The sequence below is a fragment of the Carassius carassius genome, chromosome 7, assembly GCF_963082965.1.
Source record: "Carassius carassius chromosome 7, fCarCar2.1, whole genome shotgun sequence".
Lineage (NCBI taxonomy): Eukaryota > Metazoa > Chordata > Actinopteri > Cypriniformes > Cyprinidae > Carassius > Carassius carassius.
The window spans coordinates 9936105-9954540 of record NC_081761.1 but is presented as its reverse complement, the minus strand read 5'-3'; the positions used below and the strand labels follow the sequence as shown (position 1 = coordinate 9954540).

At 40.9% G+C, this 18436-nt stretch overlaps 1 protein-coding gene across 1 annotated transcript in view; it reads left to right on the top strand.

Moving 5' to 3' along the window:
* LOC132143510 (zeta-sarcoglycan-like) overlaps nt 1-18157 on the top strand; it is a 340116-nt gene extending 321959 nt beyond the window's left edge. Inside the window, exon 8 of the mRNA XM_059553779.1 lies at nt 17791-18157. Coding sequence (XP_059409762.1) covers nt 17791-17988 — 198 coding nt within the window. The 3' untranslated portion in view covers nt 17989-18157. The remainder of the gene's footprint in view (nt 1-17790) is intronic.
* Nucleotides 18158-18436: the final 279 nt, after the last annotated feature.

The following is an 18436-nucleotide window of genomic DNA, read 5'->3' as shown; positions in this document are numbered from 1 at the left end:
TGTCTGTGGAAATCAGGCGCGGACTGGACACCGGGAGAACCGGGACAATTCCCGATGGCCTGGCAGCCGATTTTGCCCCACTATTTAATATAATTATTGTATAATTGCCTGCCGAATGTACTAAAGCGATCATTTGCGAATCCGCAATTTGATAATTAAATCTCTAATAAGTCATGAATTGTAAGCCATGACTCGCGCGCTCTCCGCGCCTCCGCCAAACGGTTTGGATCAGGCTCAGAGTAATCAATGCGAGAGAGAGAGAGAGAGAATAGAGTGGAGTGGAGTGCTGGAGCAAAGAAGCAGAACTACTGTTCAGGGTTTCAGGTCAGTTTAATCTGTAAAGATGCTTTTTTGTCTTTGTTTTTTTATTTAATTAATCAAGCAGCAGCACGTTGCTCATCAGTCATCACTCAAAATACTATATAAAGGACATCATTATTATCTGTTGTAATGTTACAGTAGTAATTTAGCTGAAAAATAATCCGATTTTTTTTTATAGGTTTAGGGGGAGCTACGATAGACAACAACACAACCCTTACGAAAATTAACATTTTAATATTTAACTATAAATCCAGAGAAAATGGTTACTATTGTTTAACTGTGATAACCAAAAATGTAAAATTATTTTACAAATGTATTTATTTAAAAATAAATACAAATCCATTTGCAAAAAAAAAAAAAAAAGGTTATTTTACTTTTATATAGGCTAATAAAAGCATGGTAATTTTTTTGTAAGGGAAAAACATGACTCGTGTACAGTATTAGGATTTTTCTATAAAGATATTGTAGTATTGTAGAGTATTGTAAAGTATAGTTTTGTTCAATCTTGAGTATTAAAGTCACGAGAGAGATGGATAACGGGGCAAAATAAAGAGACTGAAGAGAAAAATGGAAGTGAAGGTGCAGTTCAGGAGAGAACTTTTAATTATTTTGCATGTCCCCAAATTAAAGATTTAAACCTTTTTTATGTCAGGTCCATACAAAAAATAGTTTTGTTCATGAATTTGTTTGTATGAGTTTGAATTTTCCACTCTGAATTTTTTTCCCAGTCCGCCCCTCCTGTAAATTAATGGCAAAGACATTGTTTTATTTACTACACATGCATACTGAAGCTCGCAGTGTTTTCAACCTCTGCTGCCTCAATATAGGAGTACACGAGCACATAAACATAATTTCTAGAACTGCTTTGTGTCACTTCATGTGCATTTTACTTATTTTGAGAAAACTATCATCATATACGGAGACAGCAGTTTCAAAAAAACACCAATGTTTCAGGAGTTTATTACACAGAATACATCACATGCTTATTAGATAACTGTATTTAAGTTGATGTATATGCTTTTATTTATTATTCTTTAATTTTCACAAATTTAGAAAAGTAATCAAAAAGTACTCAAAAGTAATTAGTTACATTAATTTAATAAAGTAATTGAAAAAGTTACACTACTATATATATATATATATATATATATATATAACCCTTGTGGATTGTTCAAATTCACTACCCTTTCGGTATGTTCGGGATGAAACATCCACTCAATTAAACTGCTGTAAAAATGTTTCTTTTTTTTTTTTTTTTTTTGCATAAATCTGTTAATCAACTTCAGTCCTGATCAAAACTACCAAATGTTTTAAAAAAAAATCCAAGATTTTAACTCGTTAATAGCCAAGTTCATAAATGATGTCACTGATTTGATGTCACTGACAAAAAAAAGCCTTTTTTTGCACAGGCCTATCTAAAGGGTTAATGGTCCCACCTAGTGATCAACTGTAAAAATATTTTTTTTACCTCTTGCCAAAAGGGAAAACCACAAACAATCAAGAATGCATGATTATATGCAATCAAAAGATGTCGTTAAAATGGAAGTCAATGGGGCAAAAACAGCCACCAACATCAAATGAGGGAGAAAAAATTAAAAATCTAATGCTGCACAAAAACTAACAATGCATCAAAGCCAATCTTGTTACTAATCTTTGACATGCCCAAGACTGATAAAAGGTAAAAAATATCCAGGGTAATGAATTTGAAAGTGAAAAAATTGAAAATGAAAGGGTAGTGAATTTGCCCACAGTGTACCGTTGAGTTTTTGAAAAATTTCAAAATAAGATTTGTCACCAAAAATCATTCCATTAGCTCAAACACAGAGAAAGTTGTGGCCAAAATAAGACTCAACTTTACCCCCTAATGGACGAAAACGTCCCCAACAACGCATAAGGGATATATATATATATATATATATATATATATATATATATATATATATATATATATATATATATATATATATGATATATATGATGATGATATATATGATGATGTGATGGTGTTTAGTTGTAATGAAAACTGATTTAGTTAAGGGTTTTGCTGGGGTAATCATAAGGACATAAGGGTTTTTATATGGTTGTGAAATCATTGAATTAGCCTCTCATGTTGAACATTTTCATTTATATGTTGTCTAATCTAATTTCATCTTTATTCACACTGTGACTCAAAAGTTTGAGGTCAAGATATATATATATATATATTATATATTAGACAACATATAAATGAAAATGTTCAACATGAGAGGCTAATTCAATGATTTCACAACCATATAAAAACCCTTATGTCCTTATGATTACCCCAGCAAAACCCTCAACTAAATCAGTTTTCATTACAACTAAACACCATCACATCATCACCATGCATGAAATTAAGTATCTACTTTGTTGTTGCGCTTTTGTTACATGGCAGCTGTGAGCCTATTAAAACCCCCATTCGCTCCACCTGAACACTCCCTCTCACTTCAGCCAGCCAATGAGGCAGTGGATATAGATACATATGGTGCTGACAAGCCAAGGAGACAGGGTAGCTGAAGCAGGCATAAGTACGCTAATGTTTCATTTGTTTGTGCAAAGCCCCAATATGGTGTCCATTTGAGACCAGCCCTTAAGCCCATGCATCTTAATAAAGCCACTAGGGTGTGTGATAGGGACAAAGTAATGAGAGAAATGCTCCCAAACTAGCAGCACCGCAGAATCAGACTCATCTATCAGTGGACAAATCTATCAGAACCCTGTGGTGCAGGAGAGATCCTACGAGGTTAATAATCCAACAGCCAAATTACTGCCAGCGGTTTGTTTTGCCCCTGGGTTGTTTCTGCGTGATTGCAGTGAGGTTTTATTTTCTATTATTCTGGAGTATGGAGTCCCACGGCACTTCTCTCTGCGTTGCTAAGAGGTGCTTTTTCTAAAGAATGGCTCTAAAAAAAAAAGGGTGGAAATTCCATTTTTGGAGCGTTTTTATTTGTGCCAACTCCATTTGGGTTTATCCATCTGTTGCTCTCCTCTCAGAAGTCTTTTGTCAGTTATACACAATTCTCGTGTTAGCCATTTTGTTGTTTGTAAAAAGAAAAATGTTTTTGATGTCACATTATATTACAATCAGCACACTGACTGTAGGAATTAACCATTAAGAGAAGAAAAGCAAGCCTTTTGTGGATTCTCTGAAGTTCCAGTTATGTATGTGGTTTTCTAAAGTGTAGAGGAAGATATTCAGTGTGAAACTTGAAAAAGTTTATTCTATGGCATGAGACTATAAACCCTCCTGTTTTGGTGCTGTAATCTTTATTTTAAGACTCAAACCATATCCTAGGGAAATATGTGAATGTAAACACCTTTTTGAAGTGTGTTAGAATCCAATTCATAATGCAACACACAGTAAGCATTACACACAACACAAGCACACATTAGCAGGCATTAGATAGGCAATATAGTTTTTTTAACTTTTAGGTCAACTACTGTGATGATGAAGCCATGTTTTGCTCCTGGTTGGCATGTTATATAAAGTTTCTTGATTAAGTTTGTGTAGAGTAAAATTTACGGCAAACCGTGAAAAGATCACAACGCTTCACACAGTGAAAGAGATTAAATATTTTAAATATATAATTGCAATTTAGTCTTTGTGATTTCATAATCAAAATATACCATATTGTGTTCATATTTTCTCTGGTGCTGATTTTTACTCACATACGGTTGATTTTAGGGCTTTTATATGTATACATACACTTGATTGGTTAATTGCTTAACTGGCCATATTTATCATGTGGTTTGTGGTCTAAACATTATCATTACTGTGTGACACTTTAGCCTCTGTAGAATAATTGGAAAGACCAGTATGCAGCTCCAGGTCCATAATTTTTTTATCTTTGAAAGCTCTACCTATCTTTTTTTATTAGTAAATCCAGAAGAAAATGAAACGTGTGGCACCTTCGCCCTAGAACTGTGTGATTGTCACGGTCATAGAAACAAAAACAAAAGAGATTGAGATCGGAGATCTCTGCAATCTGTTTGTGTTTTATAGCTTACACTCATCTTCAGAGCGTAATGGAGTGTGCGGTATACACCAGTGACCTCATGAATCTGATGGGTCACCTGTATGTGTTTCTATCCCCCGCCCTTCATTTACTCCTTCCCATCCTCCCCAGCTTTAGCTGTCTACTCTTTCCTTGACCTGTTCTCTTTCATTTTCTTCTTCTTTCCTCCTGCTTTGCCATGGGAGAAATCATGCATGAAAAATGGTTGGGCCGACTATAATTGGCCTCCACTACACATATTAACATGCAAGTTTATGCACACACATTCCCTGATAGTGGTTCCAGAACTAAAATAGGTTTGTAAACAATGCACCAACTGTTTTTTTTTTTTTATCCTATGGTTGACTGACAGTAATCCATACAGACACTTTCATTTGGCACGGGTGCCATCTTTAATCCTCTCATAAGATGACCTAAATGACTTCCGTTCCGACTTCTTTCCCTTGTTTCTGTCTCTCTCTTGCTACCCCTGGACGGCCCCCCGTCCGTCTCTCTCCTAGTGTCTCTCAGTAGGGGTCGTGGTAGCTGTCAGCAGGTGGTGTCATTAGCCATGCCACTTCTCAGAAGATTCAGGAATTTAGTCTCTTGGCAGAAAAAGGGAGAGTGTTTAAAATGGAATTGGATTTAAGAGTCCGTTTTGGGCCAAGGCGGCACTCACCGGTATTAGGTGACACAATGCATGAGGACATGTCGGCTAACCGCATGCCAAAATAGAATTTCAGTAATTTGGCAGAGAAGGGGATGAAGTGATAAAAACATTTAGAGGGCAAACAATATGTCCTTAAAGAGAACTGAGGCAGAAAGACATGTTACAAAAGGGACAAAGGTTTGGGTCGGCACTTTTAGGAAAATATAGAATTGAGATTGTGATTAATATAGTTAATCATGAAGTATAGATGATGACATTTCATTTAAGTTCCATTTGCATCAAAAGTTTCTGTTTATTTTGATAGTGGTTAGTAGTATTGTAACTAATCACAGGCGTACAGTGGCCCCCAAAATATTTGGATACTTTTGGACACTTAAAAATGACTTTATTGCATTAGATAAACAGTAACAAGTGGCACCTGCAAATAAATGTTGCTAGAGCTTTTCTCAGAATTAATTTCTAATTTTTGAGCCTTTTTTATTTTATTTTTTTTTTTACCAACAGTGATGTTTAATTAGGCAAGCTTTGACTGTTTCAGCTTCTATTTGCCAATCTTCATTTCAATTAAATGTTATCAATTAAATTCTAAGATCAATCTTTTAGTCTATGCTGTTTTCAGTTGATGCATAAAAAATAAAATAAATAATAATGTCTGCCATCAAATAATCACAATAAGCTTGTTTTTACTTTAGATTTGAAACAAAATCTCAGCTTTCAAATTCTGTCAATTTTATCATGAAATTAAAACAATAAATGGCATTTTGGTGCTCTTTAATGTGACAGACTGCTGTAACAAGAACATGATCATCATGTTATAAACATCATACTGAAATGTGTTATATAATTGCTGTAACTCTAGAAAGAAGCAATTTTTATTTTAAATGCACCATATTACATACTCATATATTCACTATATTTACATATTATTTCATGACTACTAAAAAGGAAATGGAATCCAATATGTTTCAATATGGATTAATAGTCTAGCCCAAATAAAAGAAGGTAAGAATCATCTGTAGAGGGAATATTAGCTATGTGCAATACTTTATGGATCATAAAGTTACTGCAGATGCTTGTCAACCCCTTCAGGGTAATTGCAAATGTGAAAGTGCTATGTTCTGCATTACTAAAGTAGGCTTCAAGTAGGCTATGTTTTAACCTGTACACTGCAAAGTGTTCTGAAAAGTCTAAGAAAGCATTACTGGATGTAGACATTGACCCCTCCTTACATTTCAATTAACATTAGTGTTGTTGCTGTTATTGTTGTTCTGTTTCTATATGTCCCTTTTTTATTTCTCCCAAATGTCCATTGCCTATTCTGCACAAACATGTTTGCATTAATTTATCCACCAAGGATATTCATTGATCCTAATTATATGTGCTAGTTCTCCTACAGATTTTCCTGATATTACTCTACTAAGAGGAACAAACAAATAGAATTCTTAAAATGTCTTTTTTCATATTTAATGCTGGTTGCATTCAACTCCAAAGAGATCTATCATATACGGAAGTTCATCTGAGGACTCTGTGCGCATGTTGATTGTATAAAAATCAAGTTCACTTTATGTAAGTGTTATATTAAAGCTTGCAGGGCACTTGGAGAGAGCAAAATTAAAAACGCAGCAAAAGGCGAGAGAAACAAACAATGAGAAACAAAGTAAGCAACGGATAGGGAAAGTGGCTTTGTTGTCCTGCTGACAGCAAAGCATCATGGGGCTTGTTTGTGCAAATGTTTATAGAGATATGCCCTGTCCACACCTCAGATACCATTACTTACAGTAATTAGTTCTTCCTTGTTGCCGTTTTCTCTCTCTCTTCCTCCTTTGTTTTTGTCACTCTTCCACAGCGTGTGAGTTATGGTAAAGATTATTTGGCCTTTCCTAGCTGTCAGAGCCAACAGACTTTATGGAACTGATAAATATATTAATCAAAATATTTATAAATCAAAGGGCAAACAGGCTTTTAATGAAATGTAGTTTATGTCCCTGGTGATGTTCTCTCTCCAGGTCCATATCTGGGAATTAAGTTTGTGTCCTTCAGGAGGAATTCATGCGCCAGGATTGTAGTATCATAATCTTACACAGCAAGCATTTTTAATATCATATTGCATTTTAGATGTTTCTTCAAGTTTGGGCACTTTTATGTCCCGGGGCTTTCTTTTTTAGTAAAACTAACTTACTAAACCTAAACTTTTTTTTTTTTTTTTTTCAAACAAACCTTTGTGACGATCATGTACCCAGAGAGACACAGGGAGAGCGAGAGATCCAATAGCAGATGTCTTTATTGGGATAATCCAAATCGTGGTTGAACAAGCCAAGGTCAAAACCAAAAAGACAGTCCAAAAATAAACAAACAAAGGGAAGGAACAGGAAAGGGTACTCGGAAAATGAGAGGACTCGGAGGACAAGCAGACTGGGAAGAATCTCGGGGAACGAGAATGCTGGATACATGAAGGGTAAGGACTCCATACAAAAAACAGGAAAAGACTGGTATTTATAGGGAGGCTAATGCCAATAAAGTGACTGCACCTGGTGCAATTAACAGGAGTGCAATTACTGTGATGACAGGACAAGACTAGAGGAATTCTAGTGCCTACGGTGAAGTGCCTAAGGGGAAGTGAGCCCACTAGTGGACACCCAGGGAAATAGAGACTAGACAGCGTGACATTACCCCCTCCTCCACGGAGCAGCTGCCAGATGCTCCACCCGAACCCAAGGGAAGACCAAAAACACAAAGAGACCAGGAGGGAGGTGGAGCGGCGGAGGACAAGGGGGAGGGATGGAGGGCCAGGTAAAATGGGGAAAACAGAGACAAGAGGACCAGGTAGAATGGGGAAACAGAGACAAGACGACCAGGTAAAATGGGAAAACAGAGACAAGAGGACCAGGTAGAATGGGGAAACAGAGACAAGACGACCAGGTAAAATGGGAAAACAGAGACAAAAGGAGTGCAACACAAAACAAGGAGTCCAGGAGGGTGGAGGACCGGCGGAGGATCAGGGGGAGGGATGGAGGGCCAGGTCCATAGGAGGAAACAGAAAGAAAGACACAGACAGAAGAGCAAAAAAAAAATAAACACAAAAACACAAGTCCAAGAAGGACATCACGTGACACCCACCAGGGCGGAGCAGAAGACCAACACATCCTTGCGGCCGAAGCAGATGCCCCCCAGGGCGGAGCAGAAGACCACCGCATCTAAGCGGCCGAACCAGATGCCCCCCAGGGCGGAGCAGAAGACCACCACATCTGTGCGGCCAAACCAGATGCCCCCCCAGGGCGGAGCAGAAGACCACCACATCCGAGCGTCCGAACCAGACGCCCCCCAGGGTGGAGCAGAAGACCACCACATCCGTGCGGCCAAACCAGATGCCCCCCAGGGCGGAGCAGAGGACCACCACATCCGTGCGGCCGAACCAGACGCCCCCCAGGGCGGAGCAGAAGACCACCACATCCATGTGATCGAATGAACAGGAGGCCAAGTCTGATTAGGCAAGTCTGAAACAAAGGACATGAACAAGTTAAGTTTAGCCTCCGTGGCCACAACAGGATCAGTCGGGTGCTCAGAGAGTTCGACTGAGACGTGACCAGGCTCTGGAAGTTCGGCAAAGGCGAGGAGAGACTCTGGTAGATCAGCAGATATGTGGAGAGGCTCTGGTAGTTCAGCAGAAACTTGGAACGGCTCTGGTAGTTCAGCAGAGACGTGGAGACGTGGTTTTTATCTTTGAAAGCTCTACCTATCTTTTTTTATTAGTAAATCCAGAAGAAAATGAAACGTGTGGCACCTTCGCCCTAGAACTGTGTGATTGTCACGGTCATAGAAACAAAAACAAAAGAGATTGAGATCGGAGATCTCTGCAATCTGTTTGTGTTTTATAGCTTACACTCATCTTCAGAGCGTAATGGAGTGTGCGGTATACACCAGTGACCTCATGAATCTGATGGGTCACCTGTATGTGTTTCTATCCCCCGCCCTTCATTTACTCCTTCCCATCCTCCCCAGCTTTAGCTGTCTACTCTTTCCTTGACCTGTTCTCTTTCATTTTCTTCTTCTTTCCTCCTGCTTTGCCATGGGAGAAATCATGCATGAAAAATGGTTGGGCCGACTATAATTGGCCTCCACTACACATATTAACATGCAAGTTTATGCACACACATTCCCTGATAGTGGTTCCAGAACTAAAATAGGTTTGTAAACAATGCACCAACTGTTTTTTTATTTTTATCCTATGGTTGACTGACAGTAATCCATACAGACACTTTCATTTGGCACGGGTGCCATCTTTAATCCTCTCATAAGATGACCTAAATGACTTCCGTTCCGACTTCTTTCCCTTGTTTCTGTCTCTCTCTTGCTACCCCTGGACGGCCCCCCGTCCGTCTCTCTCCTAGTGTCTCTCAGTAGGGGTCGTGGTAGCTGTCAGCAGGTGGTGTCATTAGCCATGCCACTTCTCAGAAGATTCAGGAATTTAGTCTCTTGGCAGAAAAAGGGAGAGTGTTTAAAATGGAATTGGATTTAAGAGTCCGTTTTGGGCCAAGGCGGCACTCACCGGTATTAGGTGACACAATGCATGAGGACATGTCGGCTAACCGCATGCCAAAATAGAATTTCAGTAATTTGGCAGAGAAGGGGATGAAGTGATAAAAACATTTAGAGGGCAAACAATATGTCCTTAAAGAGAACTGAGGCAGAAAGACATGTTACAAAAGGGACAAAGGTTTGGGTCGGCACTTTTAGGAAAATATAGAATTGAGATTGTGATTAATATAGTTAATCATGAAGTATAGATGATGACATTTCATTTAAGTTCCATTTGCATCAAAAGTTTCTGTTTATTTTGATAGTGGTTAGTAGTATTGTAACTAATCACAGGCGTACAGTGGCCCCCAAAATATTTGGATACTTTTGGACACTTAAAAATGACTTTATTGCATTAGATAAACAGTAACAAGTGGCACCTGCAAATAAATGTTGCTAGAGCTTTTCTCAGAATTAATTTCTAATTTTTGAGCCTTTTTTATTTTTTATTTTTTTTTACCAACAGTGATGTTTAATTAGGCAAGCTTTGACTGTTTCAGCTTCTATTTGCCAATCTTCATTTCAATTAAATGTTATCAATTAAATTCTAAGATCAATCTTTTAGTCTATGCTGTTTTCAGTTGATGCATAAAAAATAAAATAAATAATAATGTCTGCCATCAAATAATCACAATAAGCTTGTTTTTACTTTAGATTTGAAACAAAATCTCAGCTTTCAAATTCTGTCAATTTTATCATGAAATTAAAACAATAAATGGCATTTTGGTGCTCTTTAATGTGACAGACTGCTGTAACAAGAACATGATCATCATGTTATAAACATCATACTGAAATGTGTTATATAATTGCTGTAACTCTAGAAAGAAGCAATTTTTATTTTAAATGCACCATATTACATACTCATATATTCACTATATTTACATATTATTTCATGACTACTAAAAAGGAAATGGAATCCAATATGTTTCAATATGGATTAATAGTCTAGCCCAAATAAAAGAAGGTAAGAATCATCTGTAGAGGGAATATTAGCTATGTGCAATACTTTATGGATCATAAAGTTACTGCAGATGCTTGTCAACCCCTTCAGGGTAATTGCAAATGTGAAAGTGCTATGTTCTGCATTACTAAAGTAGGCTTCAAGTAGGCTATGTTTTAACCTGTACACTGCAAAGTGTTCTGAAAAGTCTAAGAAAGCATTACTGGATGTAGACATTGACCCCTCCTTACATTTCAATTAACATTAGTGTTGTTGCTGTTATTGTTGTTCTGTTTCTATATGTCCCTTTTTTATTTCTCCCAAATGTCCATTGCCTATTCTGCACAAACATGTTTGCATTAATTTATCCACCAAGGATATTCATTGATCCTAATTATATGTGCTAGTTCTCCTACAGATTTTCCTGATATTACTCTACTAAGAGGAACAAACAAATAGAATTCTTAAAATGTCTTTTTTCATATTTAATGCTGGTTGCATTCAACTCCAAAGAGATCTATCATATACGGAAGTTCATCTGAGGACTCTGTGCGCATGTTGATTGTATAAAAATCAAGTTCACTTTATGTAAGTGTTATATTAAAGCTTGCAGGGCACTTGGAGAGAGCAAAATTAAAAACGCAGCAAAAGGCGAGAGAAACAAACAATGAGAAACAAAGTAAGCAACGGATAGGGAAAGTGGCTTTGTTGTCCTGCTGACAGCAAAGCATCATGGGGCTTGTTTGTGCAAATGTTTATAGAGATATGCCCTGTCCACACCTCAGATACCATTACTTACAGTAATTAGTTCTTCCTTGTTGCCGTTTTCTCTCTCTCTTCCTCCTTTGTTTTTGTCACTCTTCCACAGCGTGTGAGTTATGGTAAAGATTATTTGGCCTTTCCTAGCTGTCAGAGCCAACAGACTTTATGGAACTGATAAATATATTAATCAAAATATTTATAAATCAAAGGGCAAACAGGCTTTTAATGAAATGTAGTTTATGTCCCTGGTGATGTTCTCTCTCCAGGTCCATATCTGGGAATTAAGTTTGTGTCCTTCAGGAGGAATTCATGCGCCAGGATTGTAGTATCATAATCTTACACAGCAAGCATTTTTAATATCATATTGCATTTTAGATGTTTCTTCAAGTTTGGGCACTTTTATGTCCCGGGGCTTTCTTTTTTAGTAAAACTAACTTACTAAACCTAAACTTTTTTTTTTTTTTTTTTCAAACAAACCTTTGTGACGATCATGTACCCAGAGAGACACAGGGAGAGCGAGAGATCCAATAGCAGATGTCTTTATTGGGATAATCCAAATCGTGGTTGAACAAGCCAAGGTCAAAACCAAAAAGACAGTCCAAAAATAAACAAACAAAGGGAAGGAACAGGAAAGGGTACTCGGAAAATGAGAGGACTCGGAGGACAAGCAGACTGGGAAGAATCTCGGGGAACGAGAATGCTGGATACATGAAGGGTAAGGACTCCATACAAAAAACAGGAAAAGACTGGTATTTATAGGGAGGCTAATGCCAATAAAGTGACTGCACCTGGTGCAATTAACAGGAGTGCAATTACTGTGATGACAGGACAAGACTAGAGGAATTCTAGTGCCTACGGTGAAGTGCCTAAGGGGAAGTGAGCCCACTAGTGGACACCCAGGGAAATAGAGACTAGACAGCGTGACATTACCCCCTCCTCCACGGAGCAGCTGCCAGATGCTCCACCCGAACCCAAGGGAAGACCAAAAACACAAAGAGACCAGGAGGGAGGTGGAGCGGCGGAGGACAAGGGGGAGGGATGGAGGGCCAGGTAAAATGGGGAAAACAGAGACAAGAGGACCAGGTAGAATGGGGAAACAGAGACAAGACGACCAGGTAAAATGGGAAAACAGAGACAAGAGGACCAGGTAGAATGGGGAAACAGAGACAAGACGACCAGGTAAAATGGGAAAACAGAGACAAAAGGAGTGCAACACAAAACAAGGAGTCCAGGAGGGTGGAGGACCGGCGGAGGATCAGGGGGAGGGATGGAGGGCCAGGTCCATAGGAGGAAACAGAAAGAAAGACACAGACAGAAGAGCAAAAAAAAAATAAACACAAAAACACAAGTCCAAGAAGGACATCACGTGACACCCACCAGGGCGGAGCAGAAGACCAACACATCCTTGCGGCCGAAGCAGATGCCCCCCAGGGCGGAGCAGAAGACCACCGCATCTAAGCGGCCGAACCAGATGCCCCCCAGGGCGGAGCAGAAGACCACCACATCTGTGCGGCCAAACCAGATGCCCCCCCAGGGCGGAGCAGAAGACCACCACATCCGAGCGTCCGAACCAGACGCCCCCCAGGGTGGAGCAGAAGACCACCACATCCGTGCGGCCAAACCAGATGCCCCCCAGGGCGGAGCAGAGGACCACCACATCCGTGCGGCCGAACCAGACGCCCCCCAGGGCGGAGCAGAAGACCACCACATCCATGTGATCGAATGAACAGGAGGCCAAGTCTGATTAGGCAAGTCTGAAACAAAGGACATGAACAAGTTAAGTTTAGCCTCCGTGGCCACAACAGGATCAGTCGGGTGCTCAGAGAGTTCGACTGAGACGTGACCAGGCTCTGGAAGTTCGGCAAAGGCGAGGAGAGACTCTGGTAGATCAGCAGATATGTGGAGAGGCTCTGGTAGTTCAGCAGAAACTTGGAACGGCTCTGGTAGTTCAGCAGAGACGTGGAGAGGCTCCGATAGTTCAACAGAGAAATGACGAGACTCTGGTACTCCCATGGTGTTTCTACTGGGTTCCAGAAGATCACTGCTGACTTGACTCTGCTCATGAAGATTATTGGTGACTTGCATTTGTTCATGAAGATCATTGGTGACATGTATTTGTTCATGAAGATCAATGGTGACTTGCCTTTGTTCATGAAGATCCCCGGTTACTTGACTCTGTCCTTGAAGATCACCAGTGACTTGACTCTGTCCTTGAAGATCACCAGTGACTTGACTCTGTCCTTGAAGATCACCAGTGACTTGACTCTGTTCTTGAAGATCACCAGTGACTTGACTTGACTCTGGAAGGTCAACGGTGATTAGCCTGGACTCTGGAAGGCCCACTGTGACTAGCCTGGACTCTGGAAGGTCAATGGTGACTAGTCCTGACTCTGGAAAGTCAATGGTGACTAGCCCTGACTCGGGAAGGTCAACGGTGACTAGCCCTGACTCTGGAAGGTCAACGGTGACTAACCCTGACTCTGGAAGGTCGACGGTGACAAACCCTGACTCTGGAAGGTCAACGGTGACTAACCCTGACTCTGGAGGGTCCATGAGCACCTGACTCGACTCTGGAGGGTCCACGAGCACCTGACTCGACTTTGGAGGGTCAACCGGAACCTGACTCAACTCTGGAAAGTCAACGGGCACCTGACTCGACTCTTGAAGGTCAACAGGAACCTGACTCAACTCTGGAGGATCAACAGGAACATGACTCAACTCTGGAGGGTCAACGGGAATATGACTCAACTCTGGAGGGTCAACCGGAACCTGACTCAACTCTGGAGGGTCAACGGGAACCTGACTCAACTCTGGAGGGTCAACGGGAACATGACTCAACTCTGGAGGGTCAACGGGAATATGACTCAACTCTGGAGGGTCAACCGGAACCTGACTCAACTCTGGAGGGTCAACGGGAACCTGACTCAACTCTGGAGGGTCAACGGGAATATGACTCAACTCTGGAGAGTCAACGGGAACCTGACCCAACTCAGGAAAGCCCACTGTAGCTGCAATCCTCTGCAGTGGCTCCGGGCTGGCGGCCATCTTGTGCAGTGGCGCTGGGTTGGTGGCCATCTTGTACTGTGGTGCTGGCTCAGCAGACGTGACGTGAACAGTCTCAGGATCAGCAAACGTGACGTGAACACTCCTGGGAATCTCTAGGATCTTTGACAGCATGGAGAAATAATCCAAAAACGTCTCAGCGGCCATCTTGGGCTGGTGACCACTTTGTGCTGTGGCACTGTGCTGGCGTCCATCTTGCCTCGTGGTGCTGGGCTGACGGCCATCTTGTGTAGTGTCGCTGGACCTGTGGCCATCATGGGAAGTGGTGCTGGGCCGGCGGCCATTCTGCGCAGTGGCTCTGGACTGGCGGCCATCTTGTGCTGTGGCGCAGGGCTGGCGTCCATCTTGCCTCGTGACGCTGAGCTGGTGGCCATCTTGTGCTGTGGTGTTGGGCTGGCTTCCATCTTGCCTCGTGGTGCTGGATTGGCGGCCATCCTGTGCAATGGCGCTGGGTCGGTGGCCATTCTGCGCAGCGGCGCTGGGTTGGCAGCCATCTTGTGCGGCGGCACTGGGCTGGCGGCCATCTTGTGCAGCGGCGCTGAATCGGCAGACTTGCGCCTCTTTTCCCCTCTCCGTCCACAATGGTGAGACGGCGGCTCCCATCCGTTCCTCCCGAACCCAGGGGCGACGGGGGGCCATAGTGGAGAATGATGCCGGACCTCCTCTCGACCACTGACTCCTGAGCAACCTCCCCTGGTCCCACGAAACATGACCAGGCGAGTACCCTCGAAACCATTCCTCTCCCGCTCGGTGACTGGGGAGGAAATATGAACAGACATACCGCTGGATCTCGGTGATGGAGTCCTTCTGTGACGATCGTGTACCCAGAGAGACACAGGGAGAGCGAGAGATCCAATAGCAGATGTCTTAATTGGGATAATCCAAATCGTGGTCGAACAAGCCAAGGTCAAAACCAAAAAGACAGTCCAAAAATAAACAAACAAAGGGAAGGAACAGGAAAGGGTACTCGGAAAACGAGAGGACCTGGAGGACGAGCAGACTGGGAAGAATCTCCCAGTCGGAAGAAAAAGTGCTAGTGTGAAAGCACACTTAATGCTGTTTGATATAACTCAATTCCAGTTTATTTTTTCTATTAAAAAGACTGTTCAACTCTTAATATTTTGTATTTATATTCTCCCCTTTACATTATCTCTGCCCCACAAAAAATTCCAATTTAACACACCTCCACCTGTTTGATGTTGTTGGTGTTGTTGTTGTTTTTTCATTACCATTTGCTCAAATAACAAAAGAAAATTGGCACTATTGTGTTTTCAAGACTTATAAAAAAAGAGAAAGCGAGAGAGAGATCAGAAGAGAGAACTATGTCAAATTTACTGTCACTCCCATAGACACTGTATTGGAAACACTCTCCCATTAGCGTTAACTAGTTTTTATTACAGTTTTGTAACTGTACATGCTTTTTTTATTCCATATTAAGGGAAATTCATACAATAGATTTAAACTGTGCTACTTTAAGACCATCTCCAAACTTTCTACCACTAGTATGCTGTTCTTCCTGTATACTTTGATTGACATATGTCTCATCAAGTCAGCGATGAGTAATCTATTCTCACACCAATGGCGCTGTCTCGAACTAATCCTACCCCTTTCAGTTTGTCTGATTTATCATTGTGTTTTCTGTCTTATTCTGTTTTCAGATTTGTTGTTGTGTTTTCCCGAATTGTCATTTTGTTTTTTAGATTTGCATTTTCTTTGTAATATGTTATTTTCACGTGAATCTTAACTTCTGAAAGCTGTGTAATGCCAGCCATTGAGCAAAACTGGGAAAGTACTGGCCTTTTGTGCAATAAGCATCACATACTGTACTCAGTGAACAGTCTGTGGGGGTCCTCTGAAGTTGGAAAATGGTGTTGGGGAGACGCTAAGCATCACTCACACACGCACATATACATGTTTTTCAGGACATTCAGGACAACATTGTTTAACTGTGTATTGCGCCAACCCTCTACGGACACCTTGGCAATTGAATCGCCATTGGCTAGTACATTTTTTAGTTCACTCGCCAGACATACACACACACATATATAAAAATAAACGTTTGTAAAATGGCAAAGTTTTTTTAAATATCTGAAAGTACACTCTTTACATCAGTCAGTCAAGCATTATAATAATTTATTGTATTATTTAATAATAGAACTTTAGTGATTAGAAATAAACTTGATAACCATGTTTGAATGCATATTTTTGGAGCCCCGCACATGACATGCATGAAAAAATGTATAAATTGTGCACACGATTTACTAATTTGTTCCCTCAATGTACTAAAACGTGCACACGATTACTATTGCATTCCCTCGATTTACTATTGTGTTCCCTTGATTTGCTAAATCGTGCGGACGATTTAGCAAATCGAGGGAAAGAATTAGAAAATTGTGCGCACAATTTATAAATCGAGTGAATGGAATAGTAAATAGAGGGAACGCAATAGTAATCGTGCATGTTTTAGTACATTGAGGGAACGAATTAATATATCGTGCACACGATTTAGCCTAATATTTTTTTCTGCATGTCTTGTGCGGGGCTCCATACATATTAGTTATTTTAAATGAACATTACTAGACTGGGGGTGGTGCTTTTTTGGTCATTCAGTGTTTCTGTAAAAAAAAAAAAAAAAACAACCTTGAGGAAAAAAATACACAAATAGGCCTACTGGTAAGATAATAATGATACGAATTATACTATTAAGAATTATAAAACACACTAAGGATTACTAAGGATTAATGAATAGTTCGCTCAAACTGATTTGCTGAAATCAAAACAGGGATTGAAGTTTGCAGCCAATGATATTGCCGTTTGCGCATTAGCTCCGCCCAGTACCGGAGAACCCAGCAGTTCTTAAAAGCTGAAGAAGTCCAAGGGAGCGTCGTTATTTTGACAGGAAAATACATCAAAGAATATTGTTTACATGCAGCGCGTCAATTCTCTCTCTCTCTTTGCGTCTGAGTGAGACAAAGTGACGGCAAGTCGTGTTTCTTCACACTAGAGTTTACGATACCTCAAATACAGGTGCATTGCACATCCATTTCAGATTAACTGAAAAACAGTACAAATCCTTTGATGGAGAGTGAAACTCTGAAGTGCTCAGTCAGAGTGTTCGGCGAGTGAAAATATGTATGTGCTAAACTTATACTTAGCCTCCAACTCACACACTGGCGAGTATTTATTAGCCATTGGCTAATATTAGTTATCATTTAGTCACCCAGAGTGAAGTTTTAGTCCCATATGCAAGTGATTTACTCGCAGTGTAGAGGGTTGGGCTCACATAATGATAGAGCCTTTCATCAGTGTGTTATTTTTATATGAGCAAATACAACTTAATCCTAAATTACTGTTATATTGATTCATCTGAAGTATTTGATTATAACGTCTGTCTTCTTGTATTCTTTACTCTTCCCCTTTTCTCTCCTCGCCTCTCCTCCTCTCAGATCTTTCTAAACGCAAACTCAATCCGTCTTGGAAATCTTCCACATGGGAGCGTGGACCATTTGCTCGGTCCAGGGACCACATACCCCAAACAGACTGTGTACGAGGTGTGTGTATGCCCCAGCGGCAAACTGTATCTGTCTCCTGCAGAGAGCTCCTCCACCTGCCAGACCACCAACAGTGTGTGTCTCTGGAGCTGAGAAAGGTGGGTGGGCCATGGACCACCCAGCACCAGAAAGGCCTTCCTTCACCTTTCCACTCCTGCTCCTTCCCCTTCCTCCTCTACTTTCTGTGACCGCTTTTCTTTCTCGAGACATTTCTGTTGAGCCTTTCTTTTATCCACCCATCCATCAAGCTGTCCATATCCCTATCCATTGGTCGGTCTAGTATCTATCTATCTATCTATCTATCTATCTATCTATCTATCTGTCTGTCTGTCTGTCTGTCTGTCTATCTATCTATCTATCTATCTATCTATCTGTCTGTCTGTCTGTCTGTCTGTCTGTCTGTCTGTCTGTCTGTCTGTCTGTCTGTCTGTCCGTCCGTCCGTCCGTCCGTCCGTCCGTCCGTCCGTCTGTCCATCTGTCAATCTGTCTGTCACTCGCAGGGGTCTCCAACACATTGATTGCGATCGACTGGTACATCTTT